The 18,076-nt window shown below is 45.1% G+C and overlaps 1 protein-coding gene across 3 annotated transcripts in view; it reads right to left on the bottom strand.

Annotated features, from left to right (window-relative positions):
- KIF26A (kinesin family member 26A) overlaps window positions 1-18,076 on the bottom strand; it is a 245,210-nt gene that overhangs the window by 26,641 nt on the left and 200,493 nt on the right. For all 3 annotated transcript variants that reach the window (XM_078660270.1, XM_078660271.1, XM_078660272.1), the window contains exon 6: window positions 9,795-10,004. In XM_078660270.1, coding sequence (XP_078516396.1) covers window positions 9,795-10,004 — 210 coding nt within the window. The remainder of the gene's footprint in view (window positions 1-9,794; window positions 10,005-18,076) is intronic.

The raw sequence follows: 18,076 nt of genomic DNA, 5'->3' as shown, positions 1-18,076 counted from the left end.
CATGAATGTATGCAAAATAAGCACTTTGGGATGATACATTCAGGACTGGCCTTTGATTTTACACCCATAAGGCGAATGTATGAAGGCGGAAAATGCAGCAAATTAACAAATTCACAGGTTTTCATTTGGGGCGAGGTTAATTGGGGTTTATGCATCACTTGGAGGTGGTTTTTCACTGAACACATTCAGATTTGCTCTGGTCAAAGACAGTAAGTAGCAAGTATGTTTCCCTGTGAAGACAGTAGCAAGTATTTTTCCCTGTGAAGACAGTAGTAAGTATTTTTCCCTGTGAGAATGGATAGGGAATGACTGCACATTCAATGGTGGTGCAGTGCAGGTGATTTATTTCCATGGGACAATACATTTTACCCTGTTTGAGAGCGATTATATTTGGCCCGGGTGAAATTACGTAAATGTAACACATCAATAGATTACAGGGGAACGTTTTGTACTTGGCAGAAATCCTACAGCTGTACATTTTACATATTAGAGTTCTACAAGAAATCTATGACTTTTATAAATTTCCTGAGGAAAAATTAGGATTCTGCAATTAGTCTATGGAGGGGGTATACTTGAATCCCACCTGAGCAGTTGTAAGCAGTTGCACACAACCTACAGCTCATGGGTCTTGCCCTACTTCAGATGATAGATACTCGGGGTCTCATTAATGAAAAGTGTTGCATTGCTGCAGCAAAACAGCCTAAACTTTTCAGTGCACCCTTCTTGCGACATTATGGATGCGCCGTATTTACTGTACAGCGCTCAATGTCGCAAGGATTGACAGATACATCAGGAATCCTGACGTATCTGTCGGAGCAAAAATGGCGCATTGCTGGAGTGTGTCTGGAAACAGACGCAACTCCGGCAATGTTGTGCCTGTACCAAGCAGGCTTCTAGCAGGCGTTTGATGCAGCGGGGCTGTAGAAGTGTCGCAGTGAAATCTCATAGATTTGACTGCGACACTTCTAAGAGCCTTTTCTTTGCCGACAATGCTCCTCCTGCATACATTATACCTGTTGCGGGTATAATGTAGTGCCGGGGTTTACAAAGTTTGTGATGGAAGATATCTAAGAAGGATGCTTTTAACATATTATGGCAGGTACGTGTAGAACCATCATGAAGTGACTAAGGTTGAGAACATAATGCAGTTAGCGCCGTCAAAATGATAGATGAATGGATTATTGTATAAATAACGATGTTTGGAAGGTATTAACAGCAATAAGACATTGCTATGGTCAATTTTAGATCCCAGCACTGCTCAAGGGACTGTGGATCTGTCTCGCTGCAATACCAAATAAGTTGGATCATATCGTACACAGATCACAGGGGCCCAACGGGCATGTGCATCTGGTTTTTGTGCCACTCAGGCACTTTGGTATTACAGAAGGGGCCGCAGACAATTGCAAAGTCCCTTGACCAATATGGATCAAAAAGGTGATAAATGTGTGCCAATGCAATGTAATGGGAGTATTACCGCATTTGTATGGTGGCGTGGTCCCAGCAAATGAGGGGATCCTTTACTTCTACACCCGTGCCATATCACAGACACAGGAGAAAAGGCAAACAGGGCATATTAGCAGGCACACAAAAAGTGGAGGGGCAGTTGGTTCTCCTGGGCATCCCTTGTAGGGAGGGGAAATGTGTGTATCCCAGGGACCCCTGTGTATCTCTGTGCAGGCTGGTACCTTCACTCACTGTCTATTTGCAAGGGATCCATTCTCCGCTTTGAAAGAGAGGCCAGCTAGCCATCTGCAGTGAATGGTGGATGTGCAACTTGAAACAGCTGGTCTGTCTTTCACTATTTCACTATGCAGATGGGAGTTCGTGCCTGCACTGTGCACAGCACATTTGCTGGGACAGGGCGCACTGTCTAGGTCTGCATCCAGCACCCACACTTAGCTAAGCGCCCTGTCTGTAATGGTGCCCCTGTTAATTGCAGCATCTTTAGCTGATGACTGGAGGATCTGAGGGGCTAAACTCTAACCTCCAACATACAGCTGAATGGGTGCATCAGGTTTGCAGCACCCATAACCCAGATAGGAATGCCTTTGAACCCTTAAGCACAGAGAACATATGGTAATGCTCTGTTGTGCAGAGGGAGTGCAAAAAACACAATTCTCACTGATTTAGCCTAGAATTATCACCCATATTGAAAAATACGATTGGCTGCTTCGGGCAGGGAGGGTTCTTTCTTTCTCTGCCTTACCAAAAACGAGCTAGGCTCTTAAAACGGGCCAGCATCCAACGGAATCTAATGCATCTGCGCAAAGAGAAGGGCATTTAGTTTTTGACAAGCAGTTCTGACTGAGCGGCTCAGATTTTTACGACTTGGTGGTTCTGCTTGAAATTGGATCTAGCTCATTCCGAGCGCAGCCATAAAATATAGACACAGCACACACGGGGTTGGTGAAATCATGAGAGATTATTTTTAAATATAGATGGCACTGTTAAAACTCAAGGCTTGCACCTTTTCTTTAAAGTCATATTTAATTAAAATAGTCTTCAAATCCAAAGGTGGTATCAGTTGCATCTTATAATGAGTCGGGTGCCGCTCGTAGTGAGGTTCTGACCGAGAGTCTCCCTGTTACCTGTTTCGTGCTGCAGGAGTAGCCCTTCATTTGCCTGAATCACCGCACCATCAGAGGGAGGAGGAAGCCTTCGCGAGGCCGCAGAGGAGGTGAGAGGCGCGGCCCCGGGACTGCGAGGAACAGCGTTAAGTCCATCAGCTGTTTCCTCTTCCCGCGTGAGCCGCGCCCCCTCCCAGTGCCCGCCCCCATCAAGGACTTCAAAACCTCTCGCTGCCCCCGCTTCGCGGGTGCCGCTCGTAGTGAGGTTCTGACCGAGAGTCTCCCTGTTACCTGTTTCGTGCTGCAGGAGTAGCCCTTCATTTGCCTGAATCACCGCATCATCAGAGGGAGGAGGAAGCCTTCGCGAGGCCGCAGAGGAGGTGAGAGGCGCGGCCCCGGGACTGCGAGGAACAGCGTTAAGTCCATCAGCTGTTTCCTCTTCCCGCGTGAGCCGCGCCCCCTCCCAGTGCCCGCCCCCATCAAGGACTTCAAAACCTCTCGCGGCCCCCGCTTCGCGGGAGCCGCTCGTAGTGAGGCTCTGACCGAGAGTCTCCCTGTTACCTGTTTCGTGCTGCAGGAGTAGCCCTTCATTTGCCTGAATCACCGCACCATCAGAGGGAGGAGGAAGCCTTCGCGAGGCCGCAGAGGAGGTGAGAGGCGCGGCCCCGGGACTGCGAGGAACAGCGTTAAGTCCATCAGCTGTTTCCTCTTCCCGCGTGAGCCGCGCCCCCTCCCAGTGCCCGCCCCCATCAAGGACTTCAAAACCTCTCGCGGCCCCCGCTTCGCGGGTGCCGCTCGTAGTGAGGTTCTGACCGAGAGTCTCCCTGTTACCTGTTTCGTGCTGCAGGAGTAGCCCTTCATTTGCCTGAATCACCGCACCATCAGAGGGAGGAGGAAGCCTTCGCGGGTCCGCAGAGGAGGTGAGAGGCGCGGCCCCGGGACTGCGAGGAACAGCGTTAAGTCCATCAGCTGTTTCCTCTTCCCGCGTGAGCCGCGCCCCCTCCCAGTGCCACGCCCGCTTTCACTCCTCACTGACTTATACGAGGCCATCAACGCGCATCGCGGGACGCGCGCGGGCCGCAGCCCGGGGCGAAGCCCGGGCCAAGGGCGGGCCCGTTGTTGCCCGTTAGTGCCCGGCAGAGACCGGTCCGGGCCACCCCTCTTTCATCTTTGAACTCGCACTCAGGTAATCATCATGCCACCAAAAACAAGGAGCTCCACTAAGCCCAAATCCAAACACGCACAAGAAGTAGCTCAAGTAACAGGCCCTATCGATTTATTCATCTCACGGGTCAACGAGACAATAAACCAGAGTATAGCCCTGATGGAAAAGAGAGTATCACTAGATCTCATGAGTGCTAATGCGAAGCGCTCCTCTCTAGGCGCTATTGCAAATGCCACCACCCCGATTCACCTAAATACACAAAATTGTTCTCTTCCGACGTCTCTGTCAGTACCAGACACAAACTCAGTTCCGTCGGTAGTAAATCTTTCTGTTACACAGTCCGAATCAGATCTCTCCATTATGTTTGATGACTTGGAAACAACCCCTGATTTAGCTATCTGTCATACCCAAGGGGATGCCCAACCACACGATAACCAGTTTCAACAAGGGGAAAGGGAAGGAGCAATTCTTCACATTCATTCAGCAACCACTGAAGAAGTACCAACTAATGGTCCGCGTCTAGAACAGGCGCTAACTCTCGTTAACCCTACAGCGTCTCATACCTTACCATTTTCCTTAGTAACCAATCAACCCCACAAGGCAATTTCCAATGACCACTTGGAAAACCAATGCAAAACCTGTAGAGTTACCTCACAAGTCCTCACTACAATAAAAGATCTGTTATTCCAACACCTAAAGCCCATTCAACTGAGTATTAGGAATCTCGAAGCTCAGCTAACTATCATCTCGGCTACTATCCTAGACTCAAACACCTGTATAGAAACAAAGGGTCAGCATAACACGTCACAGCCACCTAAAAAACAGCTACAAGCACACATACAGAAAACAGTTAATCACACAAACCTTCCGACATTAGCACAGAAAAAACATCAACAAAACACTTCACTACTTACATCCGCTACCAAAACGCACCAACCCCAGAAGGAGAAACCTCCGGCTATAGCAACTAAGCAAACAGTAAACACAGATTCAGCCATGATAGATACCCCAGGTCCAGCGACAAACACTGATAGCAATAGAGCCAGCTCAGGAAAAAGGCCCAAAATCTTTCTACCTAAATCACTGCCCCCTCAAACGACCCCGAAAAACATACCCAAAAAACCCATTGCAGCCAGACGCCCTGCCCACTTGCCTCCGGAAGCCACTCCTTACACAATAGTTCTCACAGGTGTACCAGAGCTAACTGATGACACACCCGAAACTGCATGGTCTCTTAAAAATAAAGCCATGCAGTGGTTAAGCATCAATAGGCCCCTCGAATCGCATTTATCTGGAGGGATCACAACAGCCCGTAGGGTAGTCTGGATTGGTAAAACAACAAAGACAACCCGCGGAGACTGTATCATTGTAACATGCAGAGATCCCTCAACAGTGGACTACATCTGTGCCTGGCCTCAGCTTGATAAGAAAGGGGGGATTGACGCTCGTCATCTCTCCTTTTTTTATCCGCCAGCAAAACACCAACGTAACCCTACACCCTGGTCATGGCATGAGCTTCCCAAAGAACCATGGAACCAGGAGCCATGGTACCAAGTGCCATGGAAACAGCCGGAATACTCATATGACTATGTAGGTAGGGGTGGACCGAGAGAAAGGCCCAGAGAACGCCAGAGGCCCTATTGGCAAGAAAGACCCTTCCAAACCTATGAAGGATGGCCGGGCTTCCCAACTCAAAATCGTTTTGATTGTCTAGAAATGGTCGATTGACCATTCAAGGACACAGCGAGACATCCTAAAACCGATGTCACATTACATTTACTGAACGTTAATCACCATTTAACATTCCCAGAGTCACCGCAAGTGAGTCACGAAATCACATTGCAGGAACATTACAATATTTCCCTCACCAAAACTGGAAAACCTCCATATATCAGTCAGGGATTACCTAACGTCCCAAACAAGGCCCCAACTACCATCTGCTTAACAGAACCTGACACCAATACGGGATTGTGTCCACAGCAATCGGTAGCCTTTAATAAGAACCCGAAAAAATCTTCACACACTGATACGGAACCCCCAACCCTGACTTTGGCCATCGCTTATTGGAATGTCGCAGGCCTAATTACAAAAATAACCTCATCCACATGGCTTGACACAGCAAAAAGCCACCAAATTCTGTGCTTACAAGAGACCTGGTGCACAACTCCACTTCATATAGCGGGCTATAAAACCATTTTCACTCAAGCAGTACCTAGTAGTATGGGTAGACCAAAAGGCGGGCTTACGACCTTTATTTCAAATACCCTTCCACTTACAGTGAAACTGTTAAAGGAAACACCGTTCTTTCAAATTTTACAAATCACACAGTCAACAATAACGAAAGGTGACCTACACATATACATAAACTACTATAATAATTCAGGTAACGTGGAATGCTGCTCACACCTAGATGAACTAGTTGCATATTTACTCTCATTTCAAAAAACAAACAATAAATTTACAATTTATCTCATCTGGGGTGGAGACTTTAATCTTACGCTGTGTCCAAAGCACAAAAATGGGAACTGTGGGCTTCATAACGAACATGGAAACCCCATCCCTCACTTTGTGCACACGCCAGGGGGCAATAAATTAAATGAAATCCTCTATACCTTAGACCTTGACTTTGTCAACGAATTAGTCAACCCGGAGCAGGCCTTCGCACCCACCTTTCATGGGCGAGGCTCCCTGTCAACCATCGACTATATTTTAGCCTCAAACTCTTATAAAGGGCAACTAAGTGATTATAAAATTGGGTCCAACCCAATCAGCGACCATTATCCACTCAGTATGGAAATCAACATGAAGCAAGCTGGGATACCCTCTTCAAAGGCTAGTTCCCTAGACCAACAATCGCTTACCATGAAGAAGCTGAATGGGTATGCAATTAAATGGACAAAGATCGATCCGGAGGAGATGACACAGAGGCTTCTCGAAAAAACACACCTCTGGCTAACCAACTGCCTGTCCCCCGAGGCACCCCCAGAATTAATAGTCACCTCTTTCCAAAACATCCAAGAAGTAATAAGGGACGAGCTATTCATTAACTCAAAAAACAAGGGAAAACTCCCTACCTCGAGATGGTTCGATACCGCATGCCGGAAGGCACTTACGTCTCTCAAAGAAACCTTACGACAGCAACCGAGAGACCCTCAAAAAATTTCCAAATTAAGGAAAATTTACAACACTGCCCGGAAAAACCGTAAAAAGCAGATAAAGCAAGATCTATGGCTTCGACTACATGATAGCGCACTAAGGAAAGACAGCATTGTTTTTTGGCAGACCATAAGATCACCTCTCCTGGCCAACATCAGTGACCCCGACCATCTTGATGTGGCAATAACCGAGGATGACTGGGTTTCCCATTTTTCAAAAATCTTCGGTATATCATCGGATGTCACACCAACAATCCAAACACAGGAACTTGAACGGGTAATGACCAACATCTATCCAATCAACCTACGCTTCACCCTAAATGAGGTCAGAAAGGCAATCAAGGCTTCAAAACCAGGTAAGGCCCCCGGCCCAGACGGGGTCCCCATGGATCTGTTCCTACACGATGTCGACTATTGGTCGAAAATAATCACATGTGTCATGGCTGCAGTCGTTTCAATCGGTCTCTTCCCTTCGTGGTCAACATCGACACTATTGCCCATTTTCAAAAAAGGGGACCGAAATGACCCAGCGTGCTACAGGCCGATCTCCCTTCTGGACTCCATGGGCAAGATTGCAGGTCGAATACTCCTGGACCGACTACAATCTTGGGCCCGGGAGAACAATGTCATCACCGACCTGCAATATGGCTTCCAGAAGGGGCTCGGAACGGTCGAACAGGCCCTAAATCTTGTCCTTCTGGCAGGAAAGTACGCGCGCGCTAAAGGAGGCAACATCTTCCTGGTCTATGTAGACCTAAGCGCGGCGTTTGACTGCGTACAGCATCCAAAGCTATGGCAGATCCTAGAACTTCTTGGAGTGGACCCACCCATATTAGCCTTCCTAAGAGAGTTATATACCAACGCAGAAGGCCGAGTTCGATTTGGCACTGGCGGTGAACTATCACGACCCTTTAAAATCTCAAGAGGAGTAAGACAGGGATGTGTACTGGCTCCCTTCCTGTTCAACCTATACACAAATGGGCTTGAACAGGCCATGCTGGAAGGGAGCCAGGACCTCCCACAGATAGATCATCGCCCGATACCCATTCTCCTGTACGCCGACGACTCGGTCATTCTGGCACGGACCCCGAACCAACTCCAACGGCAACTTAACAAATATGTGACTTCCATGGATTCTCTAGGCCTTAAAGTCAACATTAAAAAAACCTTTACAATGAACATCGGCCCAAGGCAAAGAGTCTCCAAGCCCATACTTATTAACAACAGCGTACTTGAAAAAACATCGGTGTACCCATATCTGGGCATTCTAGTGGATGACACAATGACTTGGCGCAAGGCAGTGGAAGCCAGAAATCTTAATTTCCGCCGTGCTACATCAGCACTAATTACTTTTTCAAGGAAATTAGGCAAACCGGCTCCTGCGGAACTGTTAACCATATACTATGCGAAATGCCACAGTGTGGCCACATATGGAGCAGGTATCTGGGGCTATGGATGTATTGACCAACTCCAGGTCACTGAAAACGCCTTCATTAAATACATCCTAGCCCTTCCCCAAAGCTCCCCGACCCTAGCTTCACATCGGGAGCTCGGTATGGAGTACATTATCGACACCATACGATGCCAGCCTATCCTTCTGTGGCAGCGTATATGGTGTAACCCCGAAAGTCATATTACCCGGTCCCTCATCACAGACTGTCTTGGCCTAGCGCACTGGCGGAAAATTCCGTGGCTTATCTACATCCACAAATTTTTCGTAGATATTGACTGTGAGCATTATTTTCTCGAACCACCCTCTATCGAAGACATCTCGAAGAGACAGCTGAAGCAAATATGTATGAGCCATCTAAGGGAACTCCTCAATCAAGCAGAGATTATTAAAACACAAAACGAAAAAATTTGCATTCTCCAGACAGGGAAACTCATTCAGCCCTACCTGACATACTTTTTATCGAATTATGAAAAATTCTTAATCACATGATTCCGGTTTGACCTTTTTTATCGTTTGGTCTCATTTCCGGAAACGAACAACTGGTCCCGGAATTTAATGAGCTGTCCTTGTGAGGGAGTTTCTGAACAATCTACGATCCATGTCGTTCTTTTTTGCAAATATTACAGTCCAGCAAGAAAAACATGGATTCTTCCTATTCTCCGATCTAGTGGAATAAGACAATCGCACCTAGCACTTTCCCACTTACAATCTCCGAAATCCCCGCACGAAGCAAAACTGATAGCTATTTTTCTTAAAACAGTAATATCAATCCGTCGTAAATCCTTTACTTAAACCTGTATACTTTCACTTTTTACAGAAACAGTATCATTATTATCTCGAAACTCCTTTCTTCACAGTGATTCAAGTTTTGTGATCCTTTGTATAATGCTTATAATGATTTTAATTTCTGACTCATGTCTAAAAAAAATTCTTCTTTTTAAAAAATGTACTTTTTATGATTATATATATCTATAATCGAATAAAAGTTGATGAAATGAAATGAAATGAGTCGTGGGGAGAGGGCGGGAGAAAGGTGAATGCATTAGTGTTAAGGCTCCCTAGAAGGCATGCTTTTATCAAGTTGTACTTTGAAGTTTAAGACCCACAGATTACCTTCTAATCAGGACCAGGACCTTGATAAGATAAAGTAATCTGGAGCCTTAGGACACCAACTAGTGGGGACACCATATTAAAGTCATGACAAATTGCATTTTTTAGTGGATGGGGAGCACTCTAGAGGCAAAACGTTATTTTTCCTGTTGTGCCAAATCTCTTTATACACATCCTGCTTACAGTTCTCTGACACCATGAACTCACAGATCAGTCTGGAAAAAGTAACAATTTTTTACTGTAAAAAAGAGATTAGGCATTAGGCACCATTTAAAGTCATTACCTGCAAAAATAGCCAGTACAATTGTTTGCAAATCTGAATATAATACTCTTAAGAGCAGTACCTGTGAAGCATCTTGTGGGAACACCGAATCAAAGGCAAACATCTTTGGGACGGCCACAGTAGCTCTCCGGTGACCTGCGCCTGAGCTTCCATTTGTAGATGGATCATACAGGGTGACCTGTTTTTTCCTTGCATCCACCTTCAAGTAGGACATTGACTCGGAGGTGTCGTGCGTCCCTTGCGTAGGACATATTCTTACCATCACCTTGACCTAAAGGAAAAACATTCGAAATTAAACGAACATCACAAAGCAGCACCTGTTGCCTTGCTATTCACTGTAACAAGTATTAGAGGTTTTTTTTTGTTTCAGAATATGTTATTAAGTTTTTAAACATGTGGTCAATACAATAAATAAAACAATCACAACACTTTATGAGTTATGATTACGTACAAAGGCGATTGTTTCAGTGTATTTTTCAAATGTCTCTATACAACCTCCCATCTGTCTCCTCTTCACTTGCACAGTTAGAATCTCAAATATTTATTCCTATATTTCCAAGTCTGGATCTAATCTGTCTACAGATCATCAGAGGAGAGCTGCCTTTGTCCTTCTCGACACATGGTCTTCCACCGCAGGGCACACCAGGCAATTGACAAGAAAGTTCACAAGTTGTGCCACAGTTCAAATGCGATGCAGCACGCTCAACTAAATTCGTTTTATTGATTTAATTGTCAATTTACCTGCATTCATCCATATTCCGGTGTTTACTACCCCCCACCCTGCCCCTCCCCTGTCCCAAGTCACCACCCGGTAGCACTCCCACATGAGCCGCTACTGGATGTAATGAAAGAATGGCACACTCCGATACAGCTGCGGGACATCCACAACGCGATGAAGCAATTGGTTCAATCCATTTCCCAGGCCTGGCAACTGGCACAAACTGAGCACCATTGGGACTACATGGCACCCCACTGTAGGCTGGGCTAAGTTTAGTTTAGACTCCCGCACACTTATTCTTAGGCAGCGATTGGACAGGAATCAGCGGAAGATGGTACCCGTGAAAACCTGAAATGTATATGAAATGCACTAAACCTATTATAAATAATTAAACAGCTGCATGCATGAAATCCGGTACAAGATGGTTGCATTTATCTAATTTCTCCAAAATCATAAGGGCAATGACTGTGATATGGCAAACTTTTTGAAAAGCAAAGGCTGCACAATGATTGATAATGAGGTCAAATATCGAGCTGCTAAAACTAGTAAGATCTAAAAATGCTTACTTTCAAAATATCAGCTGTCACATTGGATAAATCACAGAAGCGGAAAAACAGTCTATACAGTGTAAATAGCAAAATAGTAGGAATTGGGAGCTATATCTTGTCCTAAATAGTTGCATCTAGCGGCACGGTAGGCAGAAGCATCTACTCCAGGAGTTTGTGTTTGACGTGTTATGGTCACATGTTTGAATCCTGGGGCCCTGATACATATAGGGTGCACTTTCCCTGTTTGCACTACGACACACCTGAAAACTGGGGGCAGCGCATTCAAGTGAAATACAGCACAGCTGCTTCAAAACTGCACTGTGTTTCACTGTGCAGGTGACAACCCACATGCACTATTAAGAGAGGAGAGAGACCCCCTTGCAAGTGGGTGCAGTGAGCGACTGCAACCGCCTGCAAGGTGATGTCTGGGGGGCCATAAGACCCCCCTCTTGGCCCCCCCAGAGGGCTACCATCAGGGTGCGCACTGGCAGTGCACCACCTTTTTGAGGCGCACTGTCAGTGGGCCTCCTGACAGCTTCTTTGCCTTTGCACCTGCATCCAAAATGTGGTGTGGGCGCAGAGGTAAAAAGATTCCACCATGGGCCATGCACCCATGCAAATGAGGGAACGCCCTCTTAAGATAGCGCTAGCTCTATATGTGTCACAGGTTCAGCACTATCTGTATTACAGAAGGGGGAGCACAAGCATCTGCTGCCCCTTCTGTAATCCCAAAGTGCCCCGGAGGCACGTAAAGCGGGCACATATGCTTGTTGCATCCCAGGGGGCTTTCCATAATATGGCCCCTGGTGGTTCCACTCAGCCTTTAATTTTTCGGACTCAGATGAAATGAAAATTGAGTTGCGTAATGATACAATAAATATCTGTTGATCAGTACTAAGGTGGACCAATGGGGTGAAAATGGGCTGAACATTTTCACATTATGTTAATTGACACTTTAAGCCATTGTCCTGGATGGATTCAGTAGTGTATTAAGGATGCTATGGGCCCTGATGCACAGAGACGTTAACTCAATGGGCAAAGTGGGCTCTGGCCCAGGAACACACCCTTTCAGGTGCGTCCCTGATAGAGCCAGTTCTGCAGAGAGTATTGCCCTTATGATCTTGAATCATTTTTCAACAGATTGTTTTTAAATACTGTTTCCCTTTAAATTATGTTTCACGTTAGTGATGGTAAAAAGTCTAATACAGACATTTTGAAGAGAAATGTTGTGTTTATGTATTTCACTATACTAATTCAAAACTAACCCTTTATGGGTTCCAGAGTAGCGTTCTACTCACCGAAAAAGCGATTTGACGCCTCGTCAGGGATAGTAAACGCTATATTAATGCAATTGCAATACAATACAATACAATACAATACAATGTTTTAGGTAACATCCATAAATAATGTTTCTACTAGACCAAAACAGGACCTCACATATTAGAAATAGGAGGGTGTCACAGATTTTATTTGCAGTAATATTATTGAGCTGCTGAGTTATTACAATCAGCTTTGGCCCATGCATGTAAAAGTGGTGGGGCCGGGTTGGGGGGGAGGGGGCTGATTTCGACACGACGACGAGGGAACATTAATTATTTATTTATTTAAATTTCCCTTGTGGTCGTCTGTCGAATTACCCCCCTCCCACCCAGCCCCATCGCTCTTACCTGCACAGGCCGCTGCTGATTATAATGTTGAAAACACACCTCAACTGTCCCTGACTATATGATGTAACAGCTTTAGAATGTGGACGAGTGTGCCTGTGCACTGTCAGTGACCTGGCCCAAAGAGGGAATGAAAGAGCTGAAATTGGATCATCAATTCAAAGCTGTTCTTCACAGGGGCCCCAAAATAAGTTCGGCATGTGCCCCCAAAATCCTTAAGATGCCCCTTCTGATGCAAGCAAGGAAAATGTCTCATTTGACTGAAGTTGGGAAGTAGAATATATCAATTATCTGGGTTCAATGGACCCCTCGTGGTTTTGATCCCAGTGGCACTGCACCTGCTGCTCCAGAGTATCTGTGTGAATTTAAGTAAATGCTGCTTAGTAGTATCTTCATGTTTGCATAGAAACACTGAGATTTCAAGCACACCACGTTTAAAGCACGCATAGCTATTCTGTTCAAAGACCCACAGAAGTGTCTATCTTTAGGGGTCTTTGACTAAAGCACGTACAGGGTCACAAAGCCACTCAGCCTCCTTCATTAAAAAATTACAGGAGGCCCCACTGAAAGCAGCATTCCGTTCCTGAAAAAAAAAACACATCTCAGTCCCAGAAGCATGTGCCCTTTTCCCTTCGGTGACGAGATGAATGAGAAAGGACAGCCTCAGACGAGAAGTGGAGCTAAAAGTAAAGGAAGCAGCTGCTTGGAAAGGGGTCTGCATTGTAGGCGACAGCTCCAAGGCTGAAACCTTGAAAAAAAACCTGCGACAAGCTGGCTGTGCACATTAGGAGTGCTTCCCTCAACCTTGAAATACCACCAAGGCATTCAGAAAATTAACCCCCTGAATGCAAACATGGTCCACTTCGGAATCACCTCATTAAAATATATCCAAAAGGGTAATGCGTTTTTAGCATCCCGCCATGTCGCGCACGCGTCTTTCACCAGACGATACACGCGGGGCTGGATTGAGTGTCCAGGGATGACTCCAGCTCATTCTGCCGCCTGCATGTTACCATTTTTGACGAATGTTTGACATTTAGTTGAAGCACTCAGGGCTAAATAACGCAAACAAAGATGTCCGCCGCCACTGGACCCGCCCCCACTGTGGGCAAATGAAGTGGGGATTAGTATAAAAGGAAATTGTTTGGACTCCAACCTCAGCAGTCAGTGACTTCCATCAGCAGCGTGGTGTTATATTCACCTACAGCTCCACCGTGGGGAAAAAACTATGTGCATGTGTAACGTGAGCTACCCAGATTAACTTCTCCAAATTTTTTTGGCAACTTAAATCTCTCCCTTCAGGGCAGAAGCCCATCTTAACCCAAGTCGGAGGAGTCCAATGCTCAAGTAAACTCAAAGGCTAGACAGCGGGTTGTTTTCTGCTTTATGGCTGCTTTACGAGCTTTGTGGAGCAGTGCGGGGCTCTCCCTGGATTAATAGTTTGGCTTGACCAAGATCACTGACTTTAATTGCTCCATAAAATAAGTCAGTGTTTCCACCTTGATATGTGTTATATTTCTTCAGGCAACTGCTGCAATTTTATGAAACAGAAGGTAACAGCATTCCTTATACTTCCCCTTTAGGAGAGTAATCTCGTGTAACGCTGCAAATGTTGTGTTACACTTGCTAAGTGAAATTACCCAAATTTCACAAATATGCCTTGTGGCGTAATTATGCCTCATCTGTGGGAAAAGTTTAACCTGGGAGCATAATGTGATTGCCCAGAACATGAACGGCTCCTGTTTGTGGCATGTCTATTTTTCTGCGATTTTTAATTGCATGAAACATGCCCTCTTGCTCAAACATATAACGCTAAATGCCAGTTTTGTATTCCACGGAATTTCGCCTAATTTTTTGTGAAATTTGCGCAATGGCAAATTATGCAAATTTATCACGCCCTTAGGAAATCATAAGGATTTGAAAGTCAGCCTATGTGTCACAGAACTAGGCAGGAGTAGTGCTGACCTACCACCAGTGATATTTATAAGTTGTTGCACCCAGAGAGTCGATCTAATACTTACTCAAAGGCTTGTTTGAACAGCTCAGTTAGAAACAAGAACCAAGCTTCATCAATTTTCTTAGCTACTCACAGTGGTCAAGATACTCCTCAATGTTCTACTTATACAATGTTATATAACATCAGATCATACTTTCCCAGGCACTTAACACGTATTGCACAGTTTCCAATAGCTGTGACACAAGACAGGGGTCTTCTCTTTAAAAGGACAGGAGCCATTACTAAACAATACACAGAACAGACCCATCCTTACACAGACCAGACGCAAGAATATCTGTCCTCAGCGATACCTGTCAATGAGAAATCCCAGATGTGTGTAAAAAGGCGCCATCCAGACCACAATGACAGCTACAGTCGCATACAGGTAGAAACGTGTTATGTAAAGGCTGGTAATATAAGAAAACATTGATAAAAGACTTTAATTGCTCCACTCTTGAAAACTCCCATTTTGATCTCATTCACCATAGTGACATAGTGAATGCGCCCTTAAGTGCTAAATCGTTTGAGGACATTGTGGCATGTCAACGCTAGATTAATTTGGAACATCACACTCTCCTGCATGGCTGTAATTCAAGTTTTACTCTACAACCTGGGACAGAGACCAAGCCTGGTTTGTGCAACAGTATACTGTCTAAGGGCCAAAGCACATCTTTACACGCTCATGCTGAAATACTTTATCATGGGCTTTGACACTATTTAATTATATATTACAAAACTGCTTGCTTTCTGCATCTGAGAGCTCTGTCTCTTGACTAGTTTCACATATTCTTTGTTGACTCAGGCTCAAATTTGACATCAGTCGCACCGTCTTGGTTTGCACCTTACTCGGTGCACCCGGTGCAGACCGGGACAGTGCATCTGGTTACACTTAAAAATGTGCTGTTCTGGGCTCATTTGCAGACTCTGACAGTTCTTGCCTGAACTGAGGGCAAGTTAGTGAAAGACAAGGTGACAGCTTGAAAACGTGGCTCCATCTTTCCACTGGAGGCTAACCAGCCTCACTTTGGAAGAGAAGAAGGGATCCCCCACATGCGGGTGCAGTGTTACTGCAGCCACCTGCAGGATGTTGTCTATGACCTCCGTGTGATCCCCCACAAACCCTCCCAAGGAGAACCCTTGGTTCCACTGCCTGCCGCTGTCTGTGTGTTACACAATCGGTGCACCACCTGACGGCCTCTTTGCCGCTGTTCCTGAACCTATAATAGGATGGAGGCACAGTGGAAAATGGTTCCATCATTTTCTCAAGGCCCTACTAACAGGCAACATCCCCTTTTGATCATGCTGGTGCACATCTTTCACAAGTACAATCCATATAGCTGAAAAGGTAATGCATGTGTCTGCGACCCCTTCTATAACACCTGAGGTCAAGAACAATTGTCACAAATGCATGTTGCATCCCCAGGGCACTTTCCATAATACCGCCCCAGATAGTGAGAATAAACTCTATTCTATCTTTTGCCCAACTGTGTAGCCTACTATTTTTTCCCAATACAGGGGCTGCTCTGTGGTCAAGCCATAAACCAAAAGAGTGTACTGTGTGCAATGAAGAATGCCTCTTAAGAAGCACACAATCCCCATTAGAACAATAAATACAGAGAGATTACCCTGACAAACTTCTAGAGAAAGGGCTGGATGGTGGTCTTGACAAGCAGTACTGCTTTGGAATCAAAAGGAAAGTTGAGTGTCTGTAGTGCTAGTCCAATGGCAAACACTGACTCTAAACAAGCATTTGCAATAAAATAGGTCTGGCATTTGCGTGAGTTTAAGCTACTGGCATTGGAAATGCCAATGCTTCTTATTTATCTGTTCTGATAATTAACACATAAATAGAAGGCTTTGTCATTTGCCAATAGCACAAAGTCTTGTAAATGTGAGACCTATTGCATTTCAAAGAAGCGGTATTGTGCTGGGATGTTTAGAAAGTGAATGCGTGCATGGCGCGTTGAATGTTGCAGGAAAGCATGTCGTGCCTGCAGTAGGAAAACCCATTAAACAAATAGTGCTTACAGACTTAATAAGACGTTCTGTGGAACAACCAAAGTAAAAGGGCCAGTCCTCATGGGAGGTTACAAATGAAGACAAGGTGGTACTAAGGAGTGATTAACAAACTTTTTAATGCATCAGAAGCCAGCATTTACGAAGGGCAATGACACAAGATAATAACAAATATGGGCAGTGAGTGGGCGGGGCTTCAAGTCCATGCTCGAATACAGCACGCCTCGCAGAGCAGTGCATGTGTTTTCGAGGCTCAAAAAAAAAAAAGATATGATGCAACTAGTGCTAGCCATATCAAAGCGCTTTTTTAAATCACTTTTAACCATGCTGCACACCAGCCACGCTGCTTTACACTATGGCTAAAAGACATTGGCAAAGACAATAGCTCTCACATAGGGGGAGACCTATTTGGCTTTGTCAATGGTATTCGTTGATAAAAAAATAAATAAAAAAAGATTCCAACAGAAGATATTCAATGCATGATGAGCAATCTTCTGCCCCACAAAACCAATCTTCATAAAAACACCCTGCTAAAGTCAGACTTGCAAAGACGTAATTCGGCATGAGCCATTATCCAAAATGATGGCGCAAATACGATAGCAGTGCAAATCTTACTTTGCTGTGAGCAAGAAAATTAACTCACTAAAACAGTAAGGGTGGCAAAAGAAACTTTGCATATGTGGTACATAATATAAACAGGATAGAATAGTGAGGAAACATTTTGGATAGGAAACATAAGGATTATTTGGAGTTAAAAAATTAACGTGTACTTTAAACTGCGTTTGTTGCCAAAATGCTTCCCAAAGGCCACATGCAGAACGCGCTAAATTACCGATTTGGAAATGCTTGCACTTGAGCTGCTATGGCAACGAATGCCAAGAGAAAGTGTGTAGGAATGCCAAATACACCAGTAAACCTTTCCCTCAGACGGCCAAAAACACGCTACCTGTAATCTCATTACCAGGGTCTGCAACGCTTGAACTCGAGCTCCTCTTCTCTGGAGAAAGTAGGCCTGCTTGCCCTTGGGTGCATTCTTGGATTACAATAGACCTTAGCTTATATGTTTTTGAAGCACAGCAACGTCTGCTGTCCCAACACCAAACAAGAAGTCTAAGGCCAGAGATAAGTGCTAAGAGACAAAAAACGCAAGTGACTGGTCTGTAAACTGCTGCGCTATTCCAAAAGGTGAACACGACATATCATTGTGTATGGAAAGACATCCGGTGGAGTGGAAGCAGCCATCTTAGTAAACAGCACCGCTAGGTCATATATTTATTGACACATAATGGTTCATAAGGAATATACAATGTTATATCCACATGGTTATCATCAGGAGAGAGAAGTGGTGTGTGAAAGATCAGTGCTCCTGTGAGAGAAGATAGAAAAAGGGCAGAAAAGAAA

The sequence above is a fragment of the Lissotriton helveticus genome, chromosome 9, assembly GCF_964261635.1.
Source record: "Lissotriton helveticus chromosome 9, aLisHel1.1, whole genome shotgun sequence".
Lineage (NCBI taxonomy): Eukaryota > Metazoa > Chordata > Amphibia > Caudata > Salamandridae > Lissotriton > Lissotriton helveticus.
Note: the sequence above shows the minus strand (reverse complement) of the source record. Positions and strands in the feature narration are given on the sequence as shown.